Source organism: Microtus pennsylvanicus, chromosome 12 (assembly GCF_037038515.1).
Source record: "Microtus pennsylvanicus isolate mMicPen1 chromosome 12, mMicPen1.hap1, whole genome shotgun sequence".
Classification (NCBI taxonomy): Eukaryota; Metazoa; Chordata; class Mammalia; order Rodentia; family Cricetidae; genus Microtus; species Microtus pennsylvanicus.
This window is the reverse complement of record NC_134590.1, coordinates 64,169,750-64,189,204: the sequence shown is the minus strand read 5'-3', so window position 1 is coordinate 64,189,204 and position 19,455 is coordinate 64,169,750. Positions and strand designations below refer to the sequence as shown.

The 19,455-nt window shown below is 40.3% G+C and overlaps 1 protein-coding gene across 19 annotated transcripts in view; it reads left to right on the top strand.

The window, feature by feature from the left end:
• The window catches only part of Depdc5 (DEP domain containing 5, GATOR1 subcomplex subunit), a 121,106-nt gene that overhangs the window by 25,174 nt on the left and 76,477 nt on the right, over positions 1–19,455 (top strand). For 18 of the 19 annotated variants that reach the window (XM_075944017.1, XM_075944011.1, XM_075944009.1 and 15 more), the window contains exons 11-19: positions 568–637; positions 1,545–1,617; positions 8,639–8,742; positions 9,208–9,282; positions 10,378–10,512; positions 10,880–10,941; positions 11,045–11,118; positions 18,386–18,455; positions 18,862–18,898. In XM_075944017.1, coding sequence (XP_075800132.1) covers positions 568–637; positions 1,545–1,617; positions 8,639–8,742; positions 9,208–9,282; positions 10,378–10,512; positions 10,880–10,941; positions 11,045–11,118; positions 18,386–18,455; positions 18,862–18,898 — 700 coding nt within the window. The remainder of the gene's footprint in view (positions 1–567; positions 638–1,544; positions 1,618–8,638; positions 8,743–9,207; positions 9,283–10,377; positions 10,513–10,879; positions 10,942–11,044; positions 11,119–18,385; positions 18,456–18,861; positions 18,899–19,455) is intronic. The other variant, XM_075944018.1, reaches the window with a different exon arrangement.

Sequence of the window (19,455 nt, the reverse complement as noted above, 5' to 3'; positions counted from 1 at the left end):
TTTGGTTCTTCAAACCACCACTATAGGCACTGTTATTTTTCCTTAAACTTGCAGTTCTAATGAATTAAAAGTGGATAGGGATATAATCAAGCTCTAATATTCAGTTGGTCAGGTTTATGTCAAATCACGAATTGGGTGACAGGATCCTTTCTTTTTGTAGCTTTCCAAGCACTTTTGCACATCCTTAGAACTTAAAGTAACCTACCTGAAATTACACGGTGGTAAGCTTAAGAGCCAGAATTGAGAACAAGTCTTTTACTGTTGTTGTTTATTTGTTTTTGTTTTTTTGAGATAGGGTTTCTCTGTGTAGCCTTGGAACCTATCCTGGAACCCACTTCGTAGATCAGGCTGGTCTCGAACTCAGAGAGCGTGTCTCTGCCTCTGAGTGCTGGGATTAAAGGACCACAACCTGGCGAGAACAAATCTTTTGGCAGCAAGTGTTCTGTTCTCTTCCCAGTGCTCAGCCACTAGAGCCTCTTAGGATTGCGGATATTAGTGTGCATGGGTTGCTTTACAGTGAAGGAAATAGAATAAACTTGTACCTCCTTTTTATGTGTTCATGCCTAGGAGAAGAACTGTAGTCACGAAGTGACTGTGGTCCTGTTTTCTAGAACTTTTTATGATGCAAAATCTATTGGTGAGTAAATTTTTCTCATATATATTATATATATTTGTTTGAGAATTTAAACAATTTTGGTAGACTTTTTTAACGCACTATATTTTGATTACACTTTAAAATTTTATTTGTATTTATTTATTTGTTTGTTTGTTATTTCTTCTGTTTTGTTTTTTCCCCCTTGAGGCAGGGACTTATTATATTCTGTCTGTTCTGGGACTCACTATATTATCAGGCTAGCCTCAAGCTCACAGAGATCTTCTGCCTGTGCCTCCCAAGTGCTGGGAGGTATGTGCCATTAAGACAGCTAAATTTTTCATTTTTTTTAATAGACAGGGTATTGTTATATTTTTCAGGCTGGCCATGAACTTCTGGTTTAAAACAAACCTCCTACCTGAGGCTCCTCAATAGCCAGACTGCCAGTACACGCCCCTACAACCAGTTTCTTCCAGTTATTTTCTGTTGGGTCCCTCACCTTCTTCTTAAACAATTAATTTTCATCTTCTTTGCTTTTGTACTTTTTGTCTTTCCCATCTTTGCTAGGGGGGATCCCAAGTAAAATGGAAAATAATAATACATCTTAATTTATATAAGATAGGTGGATTGTGACCACCTAAAACCCACATAACAGATATACAATTATCTTCGTTTACTTGTTTATTTACTTCCTTTTTTTGTTTTGTTTTTGTTTTTTTTGAGACAGGGTCTTATTGTGTAGCTCTGGCCTTCCTAGAACACTTTGTGTAGACCAGGCTGGCCTCAGACCCAGAGAGATCCACCTGCCTCTGCTTCCCAAGTGCTGGGATTAAAGGCATGTGCCACCACTCCTGGCTTACATTTTGGTGATATGGATCTTCAACCCAAAAGAGGAATCCAGCAACACCGTACAATTCAATTTTCAATATGATTTGAATTTTCTGTGTTTCAGATGAATTTCCTGAAATAAACCGAGCTTCAATTCAACAGGATCACAAAGGGAGATTCTATGAGGACTTTTACAAGTATGTTTTGGTGCTTTGCTGTGTCTTTATTGGTTGTTTCTTCTTAACTTAAAAAACTTTTTTTAGATTTCATCAGTTTTTATTCTTGTATTTTTCAAATTCTGTGATAGAGGATACCATATTGTGTTTAGAATTTTTATTTGTTTTTGCTGTTTTGAACAGTCTCGCTATTTAGCTTTGGTTAATCTAAAACTCACTATATAGACCATACTAGTTTTGAACTTGTAACATTCCTTGTTTCTGCCTGCAAGGTGCTGGGGTTGTTGTTGTGAACCATCACAGCTTCCAAATTATTATTATTTTTTTAATTGTAAAGTATTTTAGTGTTCAAAGGTAATACTAGGTGAGTAGGTAACTAAAAACCCTGGATGGCCACTGTCTGAATTTGCAGGTAATATCTTTTTTTTTCCGTTTATTTATTTATTAAAGATTCCTGTCTCTTCCCCGCCACCGCGTCCCATTTTCCTCCCCCTCCCCCAATCAAGTCCCCCTCCCTCGTCAGCCCAAAGAGCGATCAAGGTTCCCTTGCAGGTAATATTTTGCCATATTTGTTTTCTCTGCTTTTGACTAGATTTTAGCTTAAATTATACCTCTTACAATATTTTATTCCTATGCATAATAAGATCATTTTATATAAAACCATAATGTCATTTAATAAAATTAACAGTGTGTAACATGTATAATAAAAATCCAGAGACAGCTGGGTGATGGTGGCACATGCCTTTAATCCCAGCACTTGGAAGGCAGAGGCAGGTGGATTTCTCTGAGTTCGAGGCCAGCCTGATCTATAAGAGCTAGTTCCAGGACAGTCTTCACCACTATAGACAAACCCTATCTCAAAAAAACCAAACCACCAAATCAAAACAAAGCAAAAACCCAGAGACAGATATTGGGATTCAACCTGAAGATCAGAAAAGCTAAGCAGCCGGCCACTGGCTCTTACTTCTACCTCAGACCAAAAATGGGAGATTCTGCCTCCAAGAATCCTCAGATTGAGACTGAGAGTGAGACCCGTCTCCTCCCATTTTATTTTATTTTATTTTATTAGTTTTTTTCTAGACAGGGTTTCTCTGTAGCTTTGGAGCTTGTCCTGGAACTAGCTCTTTTAGACCAGGTTGGCCTCGAACTCACAGAGATCTGCCTGCCTCTGCCTCCCGAGTGCTGGGATTAAAGGCGTGCGCCACCACCGCCTGGTATCCTCCTATTTTATATTCCTCTCTAGTGCTTGGATTAAAGGTGTGCACTACCAACCTACCTTGCCTCTATGACTGACTAGTGTGGCTGCTGGGATTAAAGGTGTGTCCCCCACTGCCTGGCCTTTATGGCTGACTAGTGTGACTGCTTTGCACTGATCTTCAGGCAAACTTTATTTATTAAAACACAAACAATATACCACTATATACCCTTTTTTTGTCTAAAATTTAAAAATGCTATAACTAATATAAGAAAACTATAAACAATAATTATAATAGCTATATACATATACATAAATTCAACATAAACAGGGCTGTGTATACTTTTTGTCTGAGCTTATAGTACCTTAGACCATGCCCAAAATGGACTAGTATCTAGAAAGCTTTTGGCTAAAGGAGTTCCCACAACTCTTACTTTTGCCACAAAGAAAGTAAGTTCCATGTGGAGTTTCTTTGATGTCCATTATCTTCTCTGAAGTAGAATGGTGCTGCCAGGAGCAGACATGTCTCATTGTCATAAAAAAAAAAAAAAAGAACCTATTTTATTAAAACATCTTAAATACTATATTCTGTAGATCTCTGAAGTGTTTGAAGATGATCTGTCTATCTAAAACATATCTTTGTTTGACCTTGAAAACATACTTAATGTGACAAGTTCAATTATAATAGGTGATTAACTGCTAATCCGAATTTCCTTATTATCCTAAACAGTTGGTAATAATAATTTTTTTTTTTTTTTTTTTTTTTTGTTTTTCGAGACAGGGTTTCTCTGTGGCTTTGGAGCCTGTCCTGGAACTAGCTCTGTAGACCAGGCTGGTCTCGAACTCACAGAGATCCGCCTACCTCTGCCTCCCGAGTACTGGGATTAAAGGCGTGCGCCACCATCGCCCGGCGGTAATAATAATTTTTAAGGACTAGAAATTTGCATTACACTTTTGAGTGAATTGTATAGATACTTGAACAAGAGTAGAAATATATGTACAGTATGTTCTAACAAAATCAATCTTAAATTTGTATCGATATACAAAATTTGTATACAATATATAAAAGTTTTGTCCAATTCAATTTAAAGCTAGTAGCTGCTTTTTCAAAGTCAATGATCTATCTTTTTATTTTATATCCATATCCTCCCTTTTTTTCTGATCAGAGTAGGTTCAATAATCTACCCTTTTATCCTATCATATCTACATCCCCTTTTTCTTTTCGAAACAAGAACCCTGAATCTAAATTCCTTTGTTCAACTTTTCTCCTGACCATAACCAATAACAACTTGTAACCAGCCACGTTAAACAATGACAAATATCCATAAACCTATTGAAAAACCAGGAACTGGTATGGGAAGTCCTTCTGTGTATGTTTTGCTTTTATTAGTTAATGAATAAAGAAACTGCTTTGAGCATAGCAGGGCAGAACAGAGCTAGGTGAGGAAAACTAAACTGAATGCTGGGAGAAAGAAGGTGGAGTCAAGGAGAAGCCATGTAGCTGCACCAGAGACAGATGCTGGATGGAACCTTGTCAGTAAGCCAGTCTCATGACAATACACAGATTAATAAAAATGGGTTAAATTAAGATGTAAGAGCTAGCCAATAAGAAGCTAGAGCTAATAGGCCAAGCAGTGATTTATAGTTTCTGTGTAGTTATTTCAGGGCTGAGCACCCAGGAACAAACAAGCAGCCTCCTACAGCAACCCACCCACCTTTAGGGTATCCTGGAAAGAAAAATTTGGTTAATTGTCAAGTCCTGGGAGAGGTAGCTGTTGTCCAGTCTCTGTGTAATGAGAAAGTGTAGGGCTTTAGAAGTCCTGGCTAGAGTAGTCAGTTAGGCTAGATCATCTCAGCTAGCCACCTCAAAATTGTTGTGAGCAGTGTGTAGTCCAGAGCCAATGTTTAGGTGGTGTTTTTCAGCTTGGTGGTGTTATCATAGTCCTGGAGGAATCGTCGTTGTGGGCCCCTCCTACTTTTGGAGACCTTAAAGATTGCTGTTAGGTGTGTTCATCATTCACTGCAGAAAACTGATAGAAACTCAAACCTGAAATTATGTTCAGAAAGGTAGATGAAACTTTTTTTAAAATTAGTTAATACTCTATATGACCATTAATATCTTACAAAAAGCTTAAGAAAAAGATATAAATCTTATAAGTCTTAAACCTTAAGGAAAGCTGTTAAAGAGTCAATATAAAACCAAAGGGTTATTAGATTAGTAGCAATAAAGTAATCTTTAAATATTTGTTTTTCTTCAGTGTCATATCAGGTGTCTCTTCTGACATGAAACAGAGATTTTGGATTTTACTTTAACTAGCATGCTTGGGTTTAGAGAAGAAGAGAACCATTCTCCAACTCCAAAACCAGCTTTAATCTTTAATTGGACTGGAATTACAAAAAGACCATTTGCATTATATGAAAAATTATGAAATTTTATCCTGTTGGAAATGTGATATAATATTGGCCAACTTACTCTTTTTCTTGAGGCATTTTTTTTTTTTCCGAAAGACTGGTCTTTTTCTTCAGATGTCTCATTTGTCTAGTGGCCTTCAGATTCTTAAGCTGGATACCTTTATTCTCCTGAAAAGATAGAAACAAAACCTAATTTTGGGGAGATTCTCTTTTTGGCAAGTTGTATCTGATCAAATGAAAAGCATTAGTTAGTTTTATAGGTTAGTTTAGATTAAATGGCGTTGGTGCTTAATGAATTATCACCTCTTCCCATTAAGAGGTGTCTCTTGTTCAAATTCGTCTTTATCAGTTTTGATGGTATTCATAGCTTTTCTTCTCCTGTGGAAACAAAAGCAAAACCCCTTCCCCAGTGTAACACACGTCCTGGTTTCCATTCTGAGGTCAGTTTCGAAGTTTTTCCTGCTATCCAATGTCTCTACACTGCTGTTGTTCCTATCTCATTAACATTTTGAAAATTCAAAGTTAATAAGGCATTATGCAGTCTATTTCTGGGAGCCTTTATCTTCATCCCTTTCTGTTTATTTAACATATCCTTTAGAGTTTGATTGCTGTTTCTATAACTGCCTGGCCTGTAGGATTGTGCTGGAGCATTGCCTGTCTTCATGTGTACAGGTATACCCATGATGGCCATAACCTTTAGCAAATGTGTGGTTACCCAGTGAGCCTTTTTTGAACTCCAAGCAGTTGCCCGTTGAAAACCTGAGTAGTTATCAGTGGTGTGGTTTATATATTTTAGAATTTCCAAATTCTACAAAATGAAATTCGTCTGTCTGCCAGATTTCATCCCTTTGAGTACCCTTTGGGTTACTTCCTGTAGGTATTGGAGTTTGGTTGTATAAAGAACAAGTAGGACATTTCCTTATAATTTCCTTGGCTTGTTGCCATGTATTAGAAAAGTCTCTTTTGAATCCTTTGCTATTGACAAGATTCTTTTTAATGAAATTGTGAGGCCTTCAGCCTCCAATCAATAATTGATTGATTTCTGCATTATCTTGTGCCAGAGGGCCTGGCAGACTCGTATGGGGTCAGATGTGTGTTATGCATATGGGATGATGCCTCTTCCTGGTTGTATCTTGTAACTGAATAAATAATAAAGTCAATTCTGTACCATCTGGTATAAAGTAATCTGTTTCATTATGCAAAACAACTCTTTCTGCATATTGTGAATTTGTAACTAGGGGTTCTTTGGAATCCCTTAGTCCCACAAGGAAAGCATATAATTCTGACTTTTGGACAGAATCATAAGGGCTTTAATTTCCACTTTACTTAAATTTTCTGATTTGTAACCTGCCTTCCTTGAATTTTTTGCATCAGAGTAGAATGTAAGGGTTTGGGGCTGGAGTGATGGCTCAGTGGTTAAGAGCACTGACTGCTTTTCCAGAAGTCCCGAGTTCGATTCCCAGCGCCCATATGATGGTTCACAACCATTTGTAATGGGATCTGATGCCTGAAGAACAATTAACAAGATTCAGAGAGAGAAATTGGGGTTCAGCCTGAAGATTCATAAAGCAAAGCAGCCAGCCATTGGCTTAAAAAAATAAAAAAGAATGTAAGGGCTCCACCGTACAATGTGAGGAAGAATCCAGTTGAATTATCTTGCTTATGAGGTAGTTATTAATCTCTCCCAAAAATTTGCCACAAGCTCTTTGCCACGGTTCACCCACAATTTTTCAATTTCATTATTACTTAAAGGTACTATAATTTTTGCTGGGTCTATTTCTGCTTATTGACAAAGTCTCAATTTTCCTTTTAGAATTAACTCAGAAACCTTTTCCACATAAGTTTTTCATTTTTTACTCAGTTTATGTGGTAAAAAGATCCATTCTAAGATAATCCTTCTACATTAAAATTCCTGTGGGTGGGAACTAGAGAGATGGCTCAGCAATTAAGAGCATTGGCTGCTCTTCCAGAGGTCCTGAGTTCAATTTCCAGTAACCACGTGGTGGCTCACAACCATGTATGAAAGCAAATTTTTCTCTGTCTTTTTCTTGTAAAGGTACAGTGAAGAGACAGTCTTTTAAACCAATAACTATAGGAGGCCATCCTTTAGGTAATAGGGAAGGCAAAGGAATGCGAGACTGTAGAGAGCCCATTGGCTGAATCACCTTATTATAACTCTTAGATCTGTTACCATTCTCCATTTTCTAGATTTCTTTTTAACAACAAATACAGGAGAATTCCAAGGGATGGATGATTCTTCAATATGCTGAGCATTTAGTTGCTCCTGTACCAGCTCTTCTAAAAGCCTCTAGTTTGTCTGTTATTAAAGGCCACTGCATAACCATGCAGGTGTTTCAGTAAACCATTTTGTCTGTGTGAGTGTGTCAAATCCCCTGGAACTGGAGTTACAGAGAGCTGTGAGCTGCCATGTGGGTGTTTAGAATTGAACCTGGGTCCTCTTGGAAATTAGCCAGTGCTCTTGACCGCTGAGCCATCTCTCTAGCCCTGATTTACTTATTTATGGCATATGATGTATTCAGGGGAACACCATTTGTGGCGGTCGGAGGACAGCTTGTGAGTGTCTGTTCCCTCTTTTTACCTTGTGGATCCCTAATATGAACAATGTATCAGGGTCTGTGGCTGATGCCTTTATCTGATGAGCCATCTTTGTTCATTTGTTTTGAGACAGGGTCTTTCTCTGTAGCTTTGGCTGGCCTAGAATTCCCTCTATAGACCAGGTTGGCCCATAACTCACAGAGATCCTTCTATCTCTGCCTCAAGAGTGCTGGAATCAAAGTCTTGCGACACCACAACTCGCTTGTTGTTTTGACCCTGGCTTTTCTGAACCTCACCATGTTCCCAGTCTAGCCTTGAACTTGTGGGTCTTCCTACCTTAGTCTTCAGTCCTTGAATTGTAGACATGTTTATCCCTTTATCCTTTATCCCCTGCTTATTACTACTACGAGCCACGTTTTCCTCCCTCCTTGAAACTTTGTAATGAATGGGATATTCGGTTGATGTGGGAGTGTTTTCTATCTATCTGTTGCTTTCATTGGTTAATTAATAAAGAAAACTGCTTGGCCTGATAGGGCAGAATTTAGATAGGCGGAGTAGACAGAACAGAATGCTGGGAAGAAGGGACGTGAGTAAGACGATATAGCTCTCCTCTCCAAGATGGACGCAGGTTAAGATTCTTCCTGATAAGCCACCATCTCATGGTGCTACACACATTATTAAGTATGGGTTAAAGCAAGATGTGAGAATTAGCCAATAAGAGGCTGAAACTAATGGACCAGGCAGTGTTTAAAAGAATACAGTTTGTGTGTTGTTATTTCCAGGGCTAAGCTAGCTATGCAGGAGCTGGGTGGGAATGCAGCCCGTAGCTCCTACTACAATAGGTGCTCGATTTCTCTTTCATGATCATATTCCTTTCAGAGTGGTGGCTCAGAATGAGAGGAGGGAAGAGTGGACATCGCTCCTTGTGACCATTAAAAAACTCTTCATCCAGTATCCAGTGTTGGTGCGACTGGAACAGGCAGGTACTGCATCCATGTGTCAGAGGTGCAGTGGGGAAGTGGCATGTGGAATGGAGGCTGGAGACAGAGAAGCAGCTCATGCTCCATTCCCTTGTGTTGCTGTAGATAGTTTCTGCTTCTGGTCAGGTCTGGTTAGTTGGAGCCAGTTGTTGGTTATCTATGCTACCAGCTCCTACAATGTTCCCAACTAACACAGTGTGAGCCAGATGCCTTCCTAGTTTGTTTTTGTTTTTTGGAGTTTTCTTGAGGGGTGGGATATGTCTCTAGACAGAGTTTCTCTGTGTAAGCCTGGCTGTCCTGGAGTTCGCTCTGTAGACCAAGAGGCCTGAAACTCAGCTATCCTCCCATCTCTGCCTCCTGAGTCCTGGGATTAAAGGCATGTGCCACCACCACCACCTGGCACCTTCCTTTTTTTTAAGAGTTCGTTTTTCGTGAAATGTTTTTCCTTGTTTTGTATTTTTGCTTTAGGGGGCTTTCCTCAAGGAGACAATTCTACCTCAGCACAAGGAAACTACCTAGAGGCCATCAATTTATCCTTCAACGGTGAGTAAGACCGCAGTAATCTGACCTCTTGCTTCCCATGTGGCCATACACAGCTCAATGCTGATGCCCAAAGCCCCAGACTTGGAGACCTTCTTCCCATCTACACTTCAAACTAACTCAAAGTAGTACATTCTAATTGAATGGTCACAATGACTGCTCTTTGGCCCGTGGGCCTTCTGTTGGCAATCAGCCTCCTGTGGTAAAGAGCTGACAGGGCTCCTGCCTGGTAGACTGTTTATTTCTCATTTCATCCCTCAGCTGATTTTAGCTAATTTTTTAAATTTTAGATTCTACTTTTTTCTTTCTTTCTTTTTTTTGGGGGGGAGCAGGGGGTTGAGACATGGTTTCTCTGTGTAACTTTGGAGCTTGTCTTGAAACTCACTCTGTAGACCAGGCTGGCCACAACTCACAGAGATCCACCTGCCTCTGCCTCCTGAGTGCTGGGATTAAAGGTGTGTGCCACCACCTGGCTCCATTCTGCTTTTTAAAAGAAAATACATATATTCTAGAGTGTAGAGCCTGAGGTAGGAGAATAAGAAGCATGAGGGATATAGAGAAAGTGAGCTACTAGAGACTCTGTCCATCAGAGCACAAACACAAACACAGGGCAATGAAATGAACTTAGTGGGTAAAGACACCTGATACCAAGTTGAGGACCTGGGTTTGATCCCTGAGATCTTAGAAGGAGAAAACTTCAAGTTGTCCTCTGACTTCTACGCGTGCACTGTGGCACTTGAGTGTACACAATACATAAATAAGTATGGCATATGTATCTTATTTGGTTCTTAGAACTTTAAGTATAGACTCATTGATGGATGATGTAAGTTTATCTCATAAAAATTAAACTGTGGGCCACTATTGGGCACCAGTGAGCGTGATTTATAAAGGGTAAAGTGGATGCTTTGTTTTTAAGACACTGCTAAAGTAAAAGGGAAAGGTACATGTGTGCATGACGTGGTAAAATTCAGGTCAGAATGAGTCACTTGGTATGACTGGAATGAGTGCAAAGTGCACCAAACGCTGTGTTGTTTGCCTGTGTCTGGTTCCTGAAAAGCTGTGACATCGTCACTGGGGGGATTTTTGTTTTCTCTAAAGTGTTTGACAAGCATTACATCAACCGCAACTTTGACCGAACTGGACAGATGTCTGTGGTGATCACACCCGGGGTGGGTGTCTTTGAAGTGGACCGCCTACTCATGATACTGACCAAGCAGCGTATGATTGATAATGGTAACAGTCCTTGGTTTCTCCTGTCTCCCTGTGTTAATACCCTCCCTTGTCCTGTAAGTGTGGTGCTCTCATTGTCTCTTAGATGATAAAGGGCTTTACATGGTGATCAGGGTGTCACTAGAATTGAATTGTGGAGGTCTTGTTTCTCTTTTTACAGATCTGGGTAATCAGTGTCTAACCTAAAGCACATTAGAGAAAAAAGAAAATTCATGTATTTCCTTCCAGTATAGGTAGCAATGATGAGTTTATAAACTGCAGCATAGCAAGTCAGTTTTACCTCGTACAATGTTCAGTAATACTAACAGATTAGAATACTCACCTCTGCTGTTGTCCTCTTGACCCGCCTTTTTTGTCCTTTCCTTTTTAGGAATTGGGGTGGACCTAGTATGTATGGGAGAGCAGCCTTTACATGCTGTGCCATTATTCAAGGTAATAGAATTTCAGCTTCCTTCTGAAAGACCAGTTGAACAATAATTAAAAATAGAAAGATTGGAAGTTTCTAGCTTATTTATGTCCGGCTTTTTCCTTGCAGCTGCATAACCGGAGTGTTCCGAGGGACTCTCGGCTGGGCGATGATTATAATATCCCTCACTGGATAAACCACAGGTGGGTGTCATCATGAGTGGAAGATGAATGTTTTGAATAGTTTCCTTGATATTGACTCTTTAAATTTGTTTTGTTTTTTTTGAGATGGTTTCTCTTTGTGGCCTGGGCTCAGATTCCTGGCAGACCTGCCTCAGCCTCCTGAATGCTGGGATCATATTGTGAGCCATCCAAACCTGTCTTATTTACTAGCTTATCTATTTCTTGGCTAGTTGGTTGTACTGGGAGTTGTACCAAGGGCTTGGTTCTATTTGGTTGTTGTCATTGTTCTAATATATACTTTTATTTTTATATATGCACATGCCATCTGTATATGGATGCATACAAAGACCAGGTGAAAGTGTTGGATCATCTGGAGCTGGAGTTACAGAGCTGCCTGATATGGGTGCTGGGAACCAAGCTCAAGTTCTCTTAAACATTGAACAGTCTCTCCAGTCCACACCTAGGGCTTTATACCTAGTACGCAATTGCTCAGCACAGCTCTCAATTATTTTCTTCTTTCTTTCATTTTTCATTTTATTCCTGAGTAACAAGATGGTTTTTTTAGTCTTAGTTTGACTCTCAAGAAGTAAAAAAGTATTAGTGTTCTTCTCTGCCCTCACAGGGCATGGTGTGATATGTCAGAATCCTTGGGATCTGGAGACAATGGTCTTTAAACCACTGCTTTATGTGTGTGTGTTTGGTTCAGCTCTTCAAGAGAGCTTAATAAGGGCTAACGTGGCTGACTCCTGCAGCCTCCTCTCCTGCTACCATTTCTTTTTCTTGGCAAACACTCTCAACACTTTCAACTTACCTCAGGTCTGGGCTTTTTTGTTGTTGTTGTTGACATAGAGGGCCTTTGCCAGTTATTTTTTTTGCAGGTGCTTTTCTTCAAGACCCAGCTCCAACCCTTCTCCCCTATGACTCCTCCTCAGTGGCAGTAGATGCTTTTCCTTTGGTGCTTTCTGTTCTTTGTGTTGTTTGTCATGGGTTGGGCTCCATGAGGGGCCGACTACTTGGCTTATGCCTCTAGCTCAATAGAACCTTCTATAGCATTTTTTTTTTAAAAAAAGGAATATTATTCTTATTTATTTGTGTGCATGCTCATATGCCTGCTCATGCCATGGCACACTTGTGTAGGTCAGAGGACCATTTGTAAGGTTTGGTTTTTTTTCCTTCCTCCATGTACTTCCTGGGGAGCCAACTCAGGTCATCGCAAGCAACTTTACAGAGCAGTCTTGCTGGTCTGGCTTCTACAGTATTTAAGTTTCAAATATATACTAGAGACCAGCTTGGAAACTCACAACAAATACAAATGTTAGCCTTGTGTATGTGTCTTTTGTTTTTGTCACAAGCTGTGTTCCTATTGGTGCAGTGATTGTTGTTTTCACCTATATTCATAGATGAAGAACCAGAAGTGAGCAAGGATTACTTGTTTAGCCATCTGTAAGGATAATGTGGTCCCATTACAATTATCCTGTTCAATGAATGTCTCTTACTTCTCTCAGAACCCATAAAATTTTGTATGGATGGTTTTTTATGAAAAATTGTAAGCTGGGAGATTGGCAGTGGTAGCACATGCCTTTAATACCCATACTTGGGAGACAAAGACAGGCAGATCTTTTTGGGTTCAAGGCCAGCCTGGTCTACAGAGTGAGTTCCAGGACAGCCAAGGCTACACAGAGAAACCCTGTCTCAAGAAAGAAAAGAAAAAGAAAAGAAAAGAAAAATTGTATTTTTTTTTTTGAGGTCTTGTTATATAGCCACGCTAAGAACTGTTGGTTGTTCTGCCTCAGCAAGGCTAATATTAAAACTATAAACTATCACATTTAGCACAGATATCATACTTAAAAAAAAACAAACTTTATTTACCTGGGTCTTTTGCCTGTATGTGCACTACATGCTTGCCGTGTGTCCCCAGAGGTCAAAAGAGGGCATTGGGTCCCTTGAAACTGGAGTTATAGATTATGAGCCATCGTGTGGGAACTAGGAATCAAACTTGGTCCTCTGGAAAAGTAGCCAGTACTCTTAATCCTGGAGCCATCTGTCCAGCCCCTGTTTTGATCTGTAACTCTGAGGGGAAAAACAGTAGAAAGCAGAAAAAGATTGATTCAGTGTAGCAGCATTGGCAAGATGGATAAAAAGATCCAGCAAACCCCTCTACTCTTTTTCAGTTCCTAAAGTGAGATCAAAATTTAAATAGAGGACCAAGGATGTACACACTTAAGCTATGCTAGTCAAGGTGTGGTCCTGCCCACCAGTGACCCATTGTCATCTGGGGTTTAGTCTCATCCTGTCAGGTGGTGTGATGGATTGTTAGAACTGTTAGAAATTTCTTCCCAGGGGACAAGTCCCACACTGGCAGCTTTTCCTTTTCCATCATGAAATTTGGTGGGAATTTTCCTTTCTTTCTTTCTTTCTTTCTTTCTTTCTTTCTTTCTTTCTTTCTTTCTGTCTGTCTGTCTGTCTGTCTGTCTGTCTTTCTTTCTGTCTTTCTGTCTGTCTGCCTGCCTGCCTTTCTGTCTACCTGCCTGTCTTTCTGTCTGCCTGTCTGCCTGCCTGCCTGTCTGCCTGTCTTTCTGTCTGCCTGCCTGCCTGCCTTTCTGTCTGCCTGCCTGCCTTTCTGTCTGTCTGTCTGTCTGTCTGCCTGCCTGCCTGCCTGCCTTTCTGTCTGTCTGCCTGCCCTTTGCCTGCCTGCCTGTCTGTCTGCCTGCCTTTCTGTCTGTCTGCCTGCCCTTTGCCTGCCTGCCTGCCTTTCTGCCTGCCTTCTGTCTGCCTGCCTGCCTTTCTGTCTGTCTGCCTGTCTTTCTGTCTGCCTGTCTGCCTGCCTGCCTGCCTGCCTTTCTGTCTGCCTGCCTGTCTGTCTTTCTTTCTTTCATTTTTTTTTTTAAAGACAGGATTTCTCTTTGGGGCCTCTTCTGGAACTAGACCCGGCTGGCCTTGAACTCACAGATATCCACCTGCCTCTGTCTCCCAAGTGCTAGGATTAAAGGCATATAAAGGCGTGTGCCACCACAGCCTGGCGAATTATCTTTTCTTTGAGGTCTGTTGTTTTTATAGTTTTTGATTGAAAGACACAAGTATCTCTTTAGAATATCTTCATTGTGCCAGACCAGTAACAACTGCAAGTATAATCTTTAGCTGCTGAACCATCTCACTGACCCTGTATTTGTAACTTTTTAAATATACATTTAAAAACACTTACAAGTTAAAAATCACTATTAATTATACTGTATTTCATGATTTTGAGTTTAGTTCAGGAAGTGTAAAAAGTAACTATAGAATATATAAAAATACATGAATTCCAATTAAAGCTCTGTATTTTTCTCAAATTTTACTTTATAGTAACTTAGAAGATTCTCAAATTACCACTTAATTTTTTAATCCTACATTGGTTTTCTGGTGCCATTCTGATGCAGGATGGAACCATTTGTGAAGGACTTTTAAATCTGAGAATTTAGAGAGACTGAGACCTGTTTCTCTTATTTCATTGTGAGCCTCACCACAAAACAAAACAAAACAAAACAAAAAACCTGAAATCCCAATGAAAGATTGCTTGTGACCCTGAAAAATAGCAATTTCATGATTCAACTTAATAGAAATTCATTTTTCTGTCTCACATTACTTTATAACTCAGTGTTATGTTTGCATGTGTGTTTATATGAGTGCACGTGTGTCGCTCATTATAAATGAGCACATTAACAATAGCCTCAGAATACTCAAAATGTATCAGCGTTGCATTAAGAAAAAGAAATTAGTGTCTGGAGAGATGGCTCAGAGGTTAAGAGCACTGGCTGCTCTTCCAGAGGACCTGAGTTGAATTCCCAGGAACCACATGGGATCGAGATCTGGCGCCCTCTTTTGGCCTGAAGGCATACATGCAGGCAGAACACTGTATATATAATAAATAAATAGATCTTTTTTTTAAAAAAGGAAAAGTAATTAAAAAGCGCTTCCACTTGGTGTAATTTACCCAAGATTGAGCTCAGATTTGAATTCTACTTCTCTCCCTGTATCTTTTGTATTTTTCTTTGGTCTGTTGTATGAACCTGAATCTGTGCCTGCCTGAATGCTGTCTTGTGAGTCTCCTTGTGTGTGTGTTTCTTTGTGTCCTTAACAAAGTCTTTCTTTTTTGTCTTTTATTGAACAACACAGAACACATCACATGGTGAAGGAATGAGGGTTACTTTATAGACATCTTCAACAGAATTTTATAAGGAATTATGTCACTGAGTCCCACTGACCAGCTATTAAGTAGTATCTGTATGTTGTCTTCAACATTTATGGTAGATATTCATTTGTTTTTTAAGGTTGCTTTCAACCTATATATGCTGTTTTTAGCATTTATTACTATAACACACATATGTACACATGCATTATTTATGGGTCAAAGACAAAGAAGAGTACATAATTTATAGTATAATTTATAAAGGTTGATTACATGGGAAATACAAGTCGAATAAATTAGATACATTGTGTACTCTCTCTGTTTCTATGTCCCTGTCTTTCTGTCTCTCTGTCTCTCTCTTTCTGTCTGTCTTTCTCTCTCTCGGCAGGGTCTCTGTACAGAGCCCTGGCTGGCCTAGAACTTCCTCTGTTCTCTTGGTGCTGAGATTAAAGGCATGCGCCACCATGCCTTGTGATACATTGTTTCTCTTAAGTGTCTCCAGAGTGTACTGCTAACTGTGACAAGGAGATCAAGCAGTTCCAGTCTTTTAGAATGTAAGAGATATTTCATTACGTATGAGGGTGTGTGTACATGTGTATGTACATACTTGCAGAGGGCAGATGTCAACCTGGTGTCTCTCCCTGTGCTGGGATTTCAGGTGCACAGCCCTGAGCCTGGCTTTTTTTTTCCTTTTCTTTCTTTCTTTCTTTCTTTCTTTCTTTCTTTCTTTCTTTCTTTCTTTCTTTCTTTTTTGGTTTATTTTATGTGCATTTTTTTTGCCTCACATGTATATATCCATGTTAGGGTATCAGGTCCCCTAGAACTGGAGTTACAGATAATTGTGAGCTGCCATATGGATGCTGGGAATTGAACCCATGTCCTCTGGAAGAGTAGTCAGTGCCCTTAACCACTGAGCCATCTCTCCAGGCCTACTCTTGATGTCTGGGAAGAAAATAGCAACTTCTACTTAATTTTCTCTTGTATACTACTGGGAGAAGCCCAATCCCAGGGGTTGACTGGACTCCAAGTCCAGTGGCAGGTACAGGTAACACTCTTGTGTTCTTATGTACTTAGTGTGCCATAAGGTTGTTCTTATAGCCTGTCCCTAATCTGCAGATTCTGTTGGCTTGGCTTTTTGAGGCAGGGTTTCACTTGTAGCTGCTACTAGTCAGCAAAATCAGACTGGCCTTGAACTCACAGAGATCCACCTTTCTTCCTCAGTTTCCCAAGTGTTGAAAAAGTGTGTGTCACCACACCTGGCTTTGTTTTAAATTTTTAATTGTTTATACTCAGAGATTTTCTAGAAGGTAGAATTAGGGCAATGTCTCAAACGTTATTTGCAAGTTTATGACTGAGAAAAGATAATACAAGGTTCAAGGTCCCTGAAGAATGGAAAGGCAGTACAATTTCTGTGTGTTCATTCAGCACTTGGGTGTAAGGCTGGTCTCCAGTTAACATACATTTATAGCGTGGTTATATTAAAATTATTTTCAGATGGATTGATGTTTAATAATTTCTGCTATCTCTTCTTGAGGACTGTGTTTTTGTTTTATTTTGTCTTGTTTAACTAAGTGCCAACCAACGAGTGAATATTCAGAACTTCCTATAGGGGCTGAAGAGATGGCTCAGTGGTTAAGAGAGCTGGCTGCTCTTATAGAGGACCCAGGTTCAATTCCCAGCACCCACATGGCAGCTCACAAGTGTCTGTACTGCCTGTTCCAGGGGATCTGACACCCCCACCCAGACATACATGCAGGCAAAACACCAATGTACATAAAATAAAAATAAATAAATTAGTAAAAAAAAAAAGACTTCCTGTGGACCTAACATACCAAACATCAGGATGAAAGTATTCTGATGTAAAGAGGTTTGTTCCTGAAATAGGGGACTCTGATCTAGTTAGCAGTTAGGACCACTACACACTATACTGTGAGCCTGTGGTGTATGAGGAGAGAAGGCCAGAGCAACAGTTGAAATTATTGCTGATGTTGAAGTTGGAGTTTAAAATTTTTACTATTACTATTATTATTATTTGAGAAAATGTCTGGCTATGTAGCCTTGACTGGCCTTTTAATTCATAGAGATCCACCTGCCTCTGCCTTCCCAGTGCTGTGATTAAAGGCGTTTATGACTGTGCTTGGTTTATTATTATTCATATGCATATGTGTAAATGACGTGTGAGTGTGAGTTCTGGTTTGTGTGGAGTTCAGAATAACTTTTGGAATTAATTCTCTCCTTCCATCATAGGTTGCTGGAGATCACACTGTCAGGTTTGCACAGTGCCTTACCCACTGGGCAATCTCACTGGTTAGAATTGGGAAGATTTGTGAACCTAAACAAAACCAGACACAGGCAAACTGGTCATACTTGGGTTTACAGTTTGTCTTTAAAAAATATGTGTGTGTGTGTGTGTGTTGTGTTGTGTTGTGTTCTGCCTGCATGTGTGCCTGCAGGCCAGAAGAGGGCACCAAATCTCATTATAGGCAGTTGTGAGCCACCATGTGGTTGCTGGGAATGAACTCAGGACCTCTGGAAGAACAGACTGTGCTCTTACCTCTGAGCCATCTCTCCAGCCCCTGCTGTTTGTCTTAAGGTTTAGATTAAATAATCTGGGATTAGTCGAGCACACCTTTTATTCCAGCACTTTGGAGGAAGAGGTAGGCGAATCTGAGTTTAAGAACAACTAGGATTATACAGAGAAACCCTATCTTGAAAAACAAAAAAACAAAAACAAAAAAATTGTTACTAGAGAGATGCCTCAGCAGTTAAGAATATTGATTGTAGCCAGGCAGTGGTGGCGCACGCCTTTAATCCCAGCACTCGGGAGGCAGAGGCAGGAGGATCCCTGTGAGTTCGAAGCCAGCCTGGTCTACAAGAGCTAGTTGTAGGACAGTCCAAAGCTACAGAGAAACCTTCTCTCAAAAAACCAAATATTGGTTGTTCTTCCAGAGGACCTGGGTTCAATTCTTAGCACCCACATGGCAGTTTATAACTGTCCAACTTTCTATAACTCCAATTCCAGGGGATCTGGTACCCTCACACAGATATATATGTAGGCCAAACACCAAATGTACATCAATATAAAAAAATAAATTATAGATTAATAACTTTTTTTTTTAATAGTTTCTACACATCCAAAAGCCAGCTGTTTTGTAACAGTTTCACCCCACGGATCAAACTGGCAGGAAAGAAGGTATGTTTCCCCAGTCTGAACAGCGTTCAGGGGCTGCACACGGCTGTGTGTACTGTCAGCTCCCTTCTCCCATCTCTAGGGTCATAATAGGGTTTAAACATTTTTGTGTTGAAACTTCATGGAGAAGCTGGGGCTGTAGCCAGTGTAGAGCACACGCACACCTGGGATTCAGTCCCCGGCAGGAACTGGGGTCCATGCCCCACTGGGTAAGCTTCTGAGAATAAGATGTAAAGTGGAAACTAAAAGACTTAGCAGGGCTTGACGCTGCGGTAGGCCGGTGTCAAGTGTTAACACCCAGTTACTAGATAGCCAGGACGTAGTCTTTGCCCTGGGGAGTAGTATATAACATACTGTGTTCCGTTTGCTTCTGTCAGAGGAGTGATAAAGTATCTATTTAATTTTTCAGCCCGCTTCTGAGAAAACCAAAAATGGCCGAGATACATGTGAGTTTTTTGTTTTTTGCATTTGTTTTTAAGACAGGGTTTCTCAGTGTAGCCCTGGCTGTCCTGGAACTTGCTCTGTAGATCAGGCTGCCCTTGAACTCACAGAGATCCCCCTGCCTCTGCCTCCTGAGTGATGGGATGAAAGGCATGTGCCACCACCGTCTGGCCACATGTGAGTATTTTTGAGATGCTTTCTCATTACTTTTAGGAATAGGTAATTCGTGGTCACAAAATAATGGGAAGTATCGTAAGAAGGTTCATATTAAAGTCAGTAACCCACATTCCTGTGTCACCCTAGGAAGGGTGCTTAGCCACCTTGCAGCTGTGCCTTGTCAGCTGCAGTGCATGGGTCAGGTGGAAAGCACTGGGGATGCTCAGGTGGTCTCTCTAGCAGGACCAGTAAGACTGGCGCTGAACGCTGCCCGGCTACTGCTGTACTATTTTATTGTCACTTTGACATTTATGTCATTCAATCTTAACCTGATAGTTGGGTTATTCCATCTTATCCTTGGTAGATAGCCCCAATGCCTTGCAGATTTTGATGATCCTCTATAGGT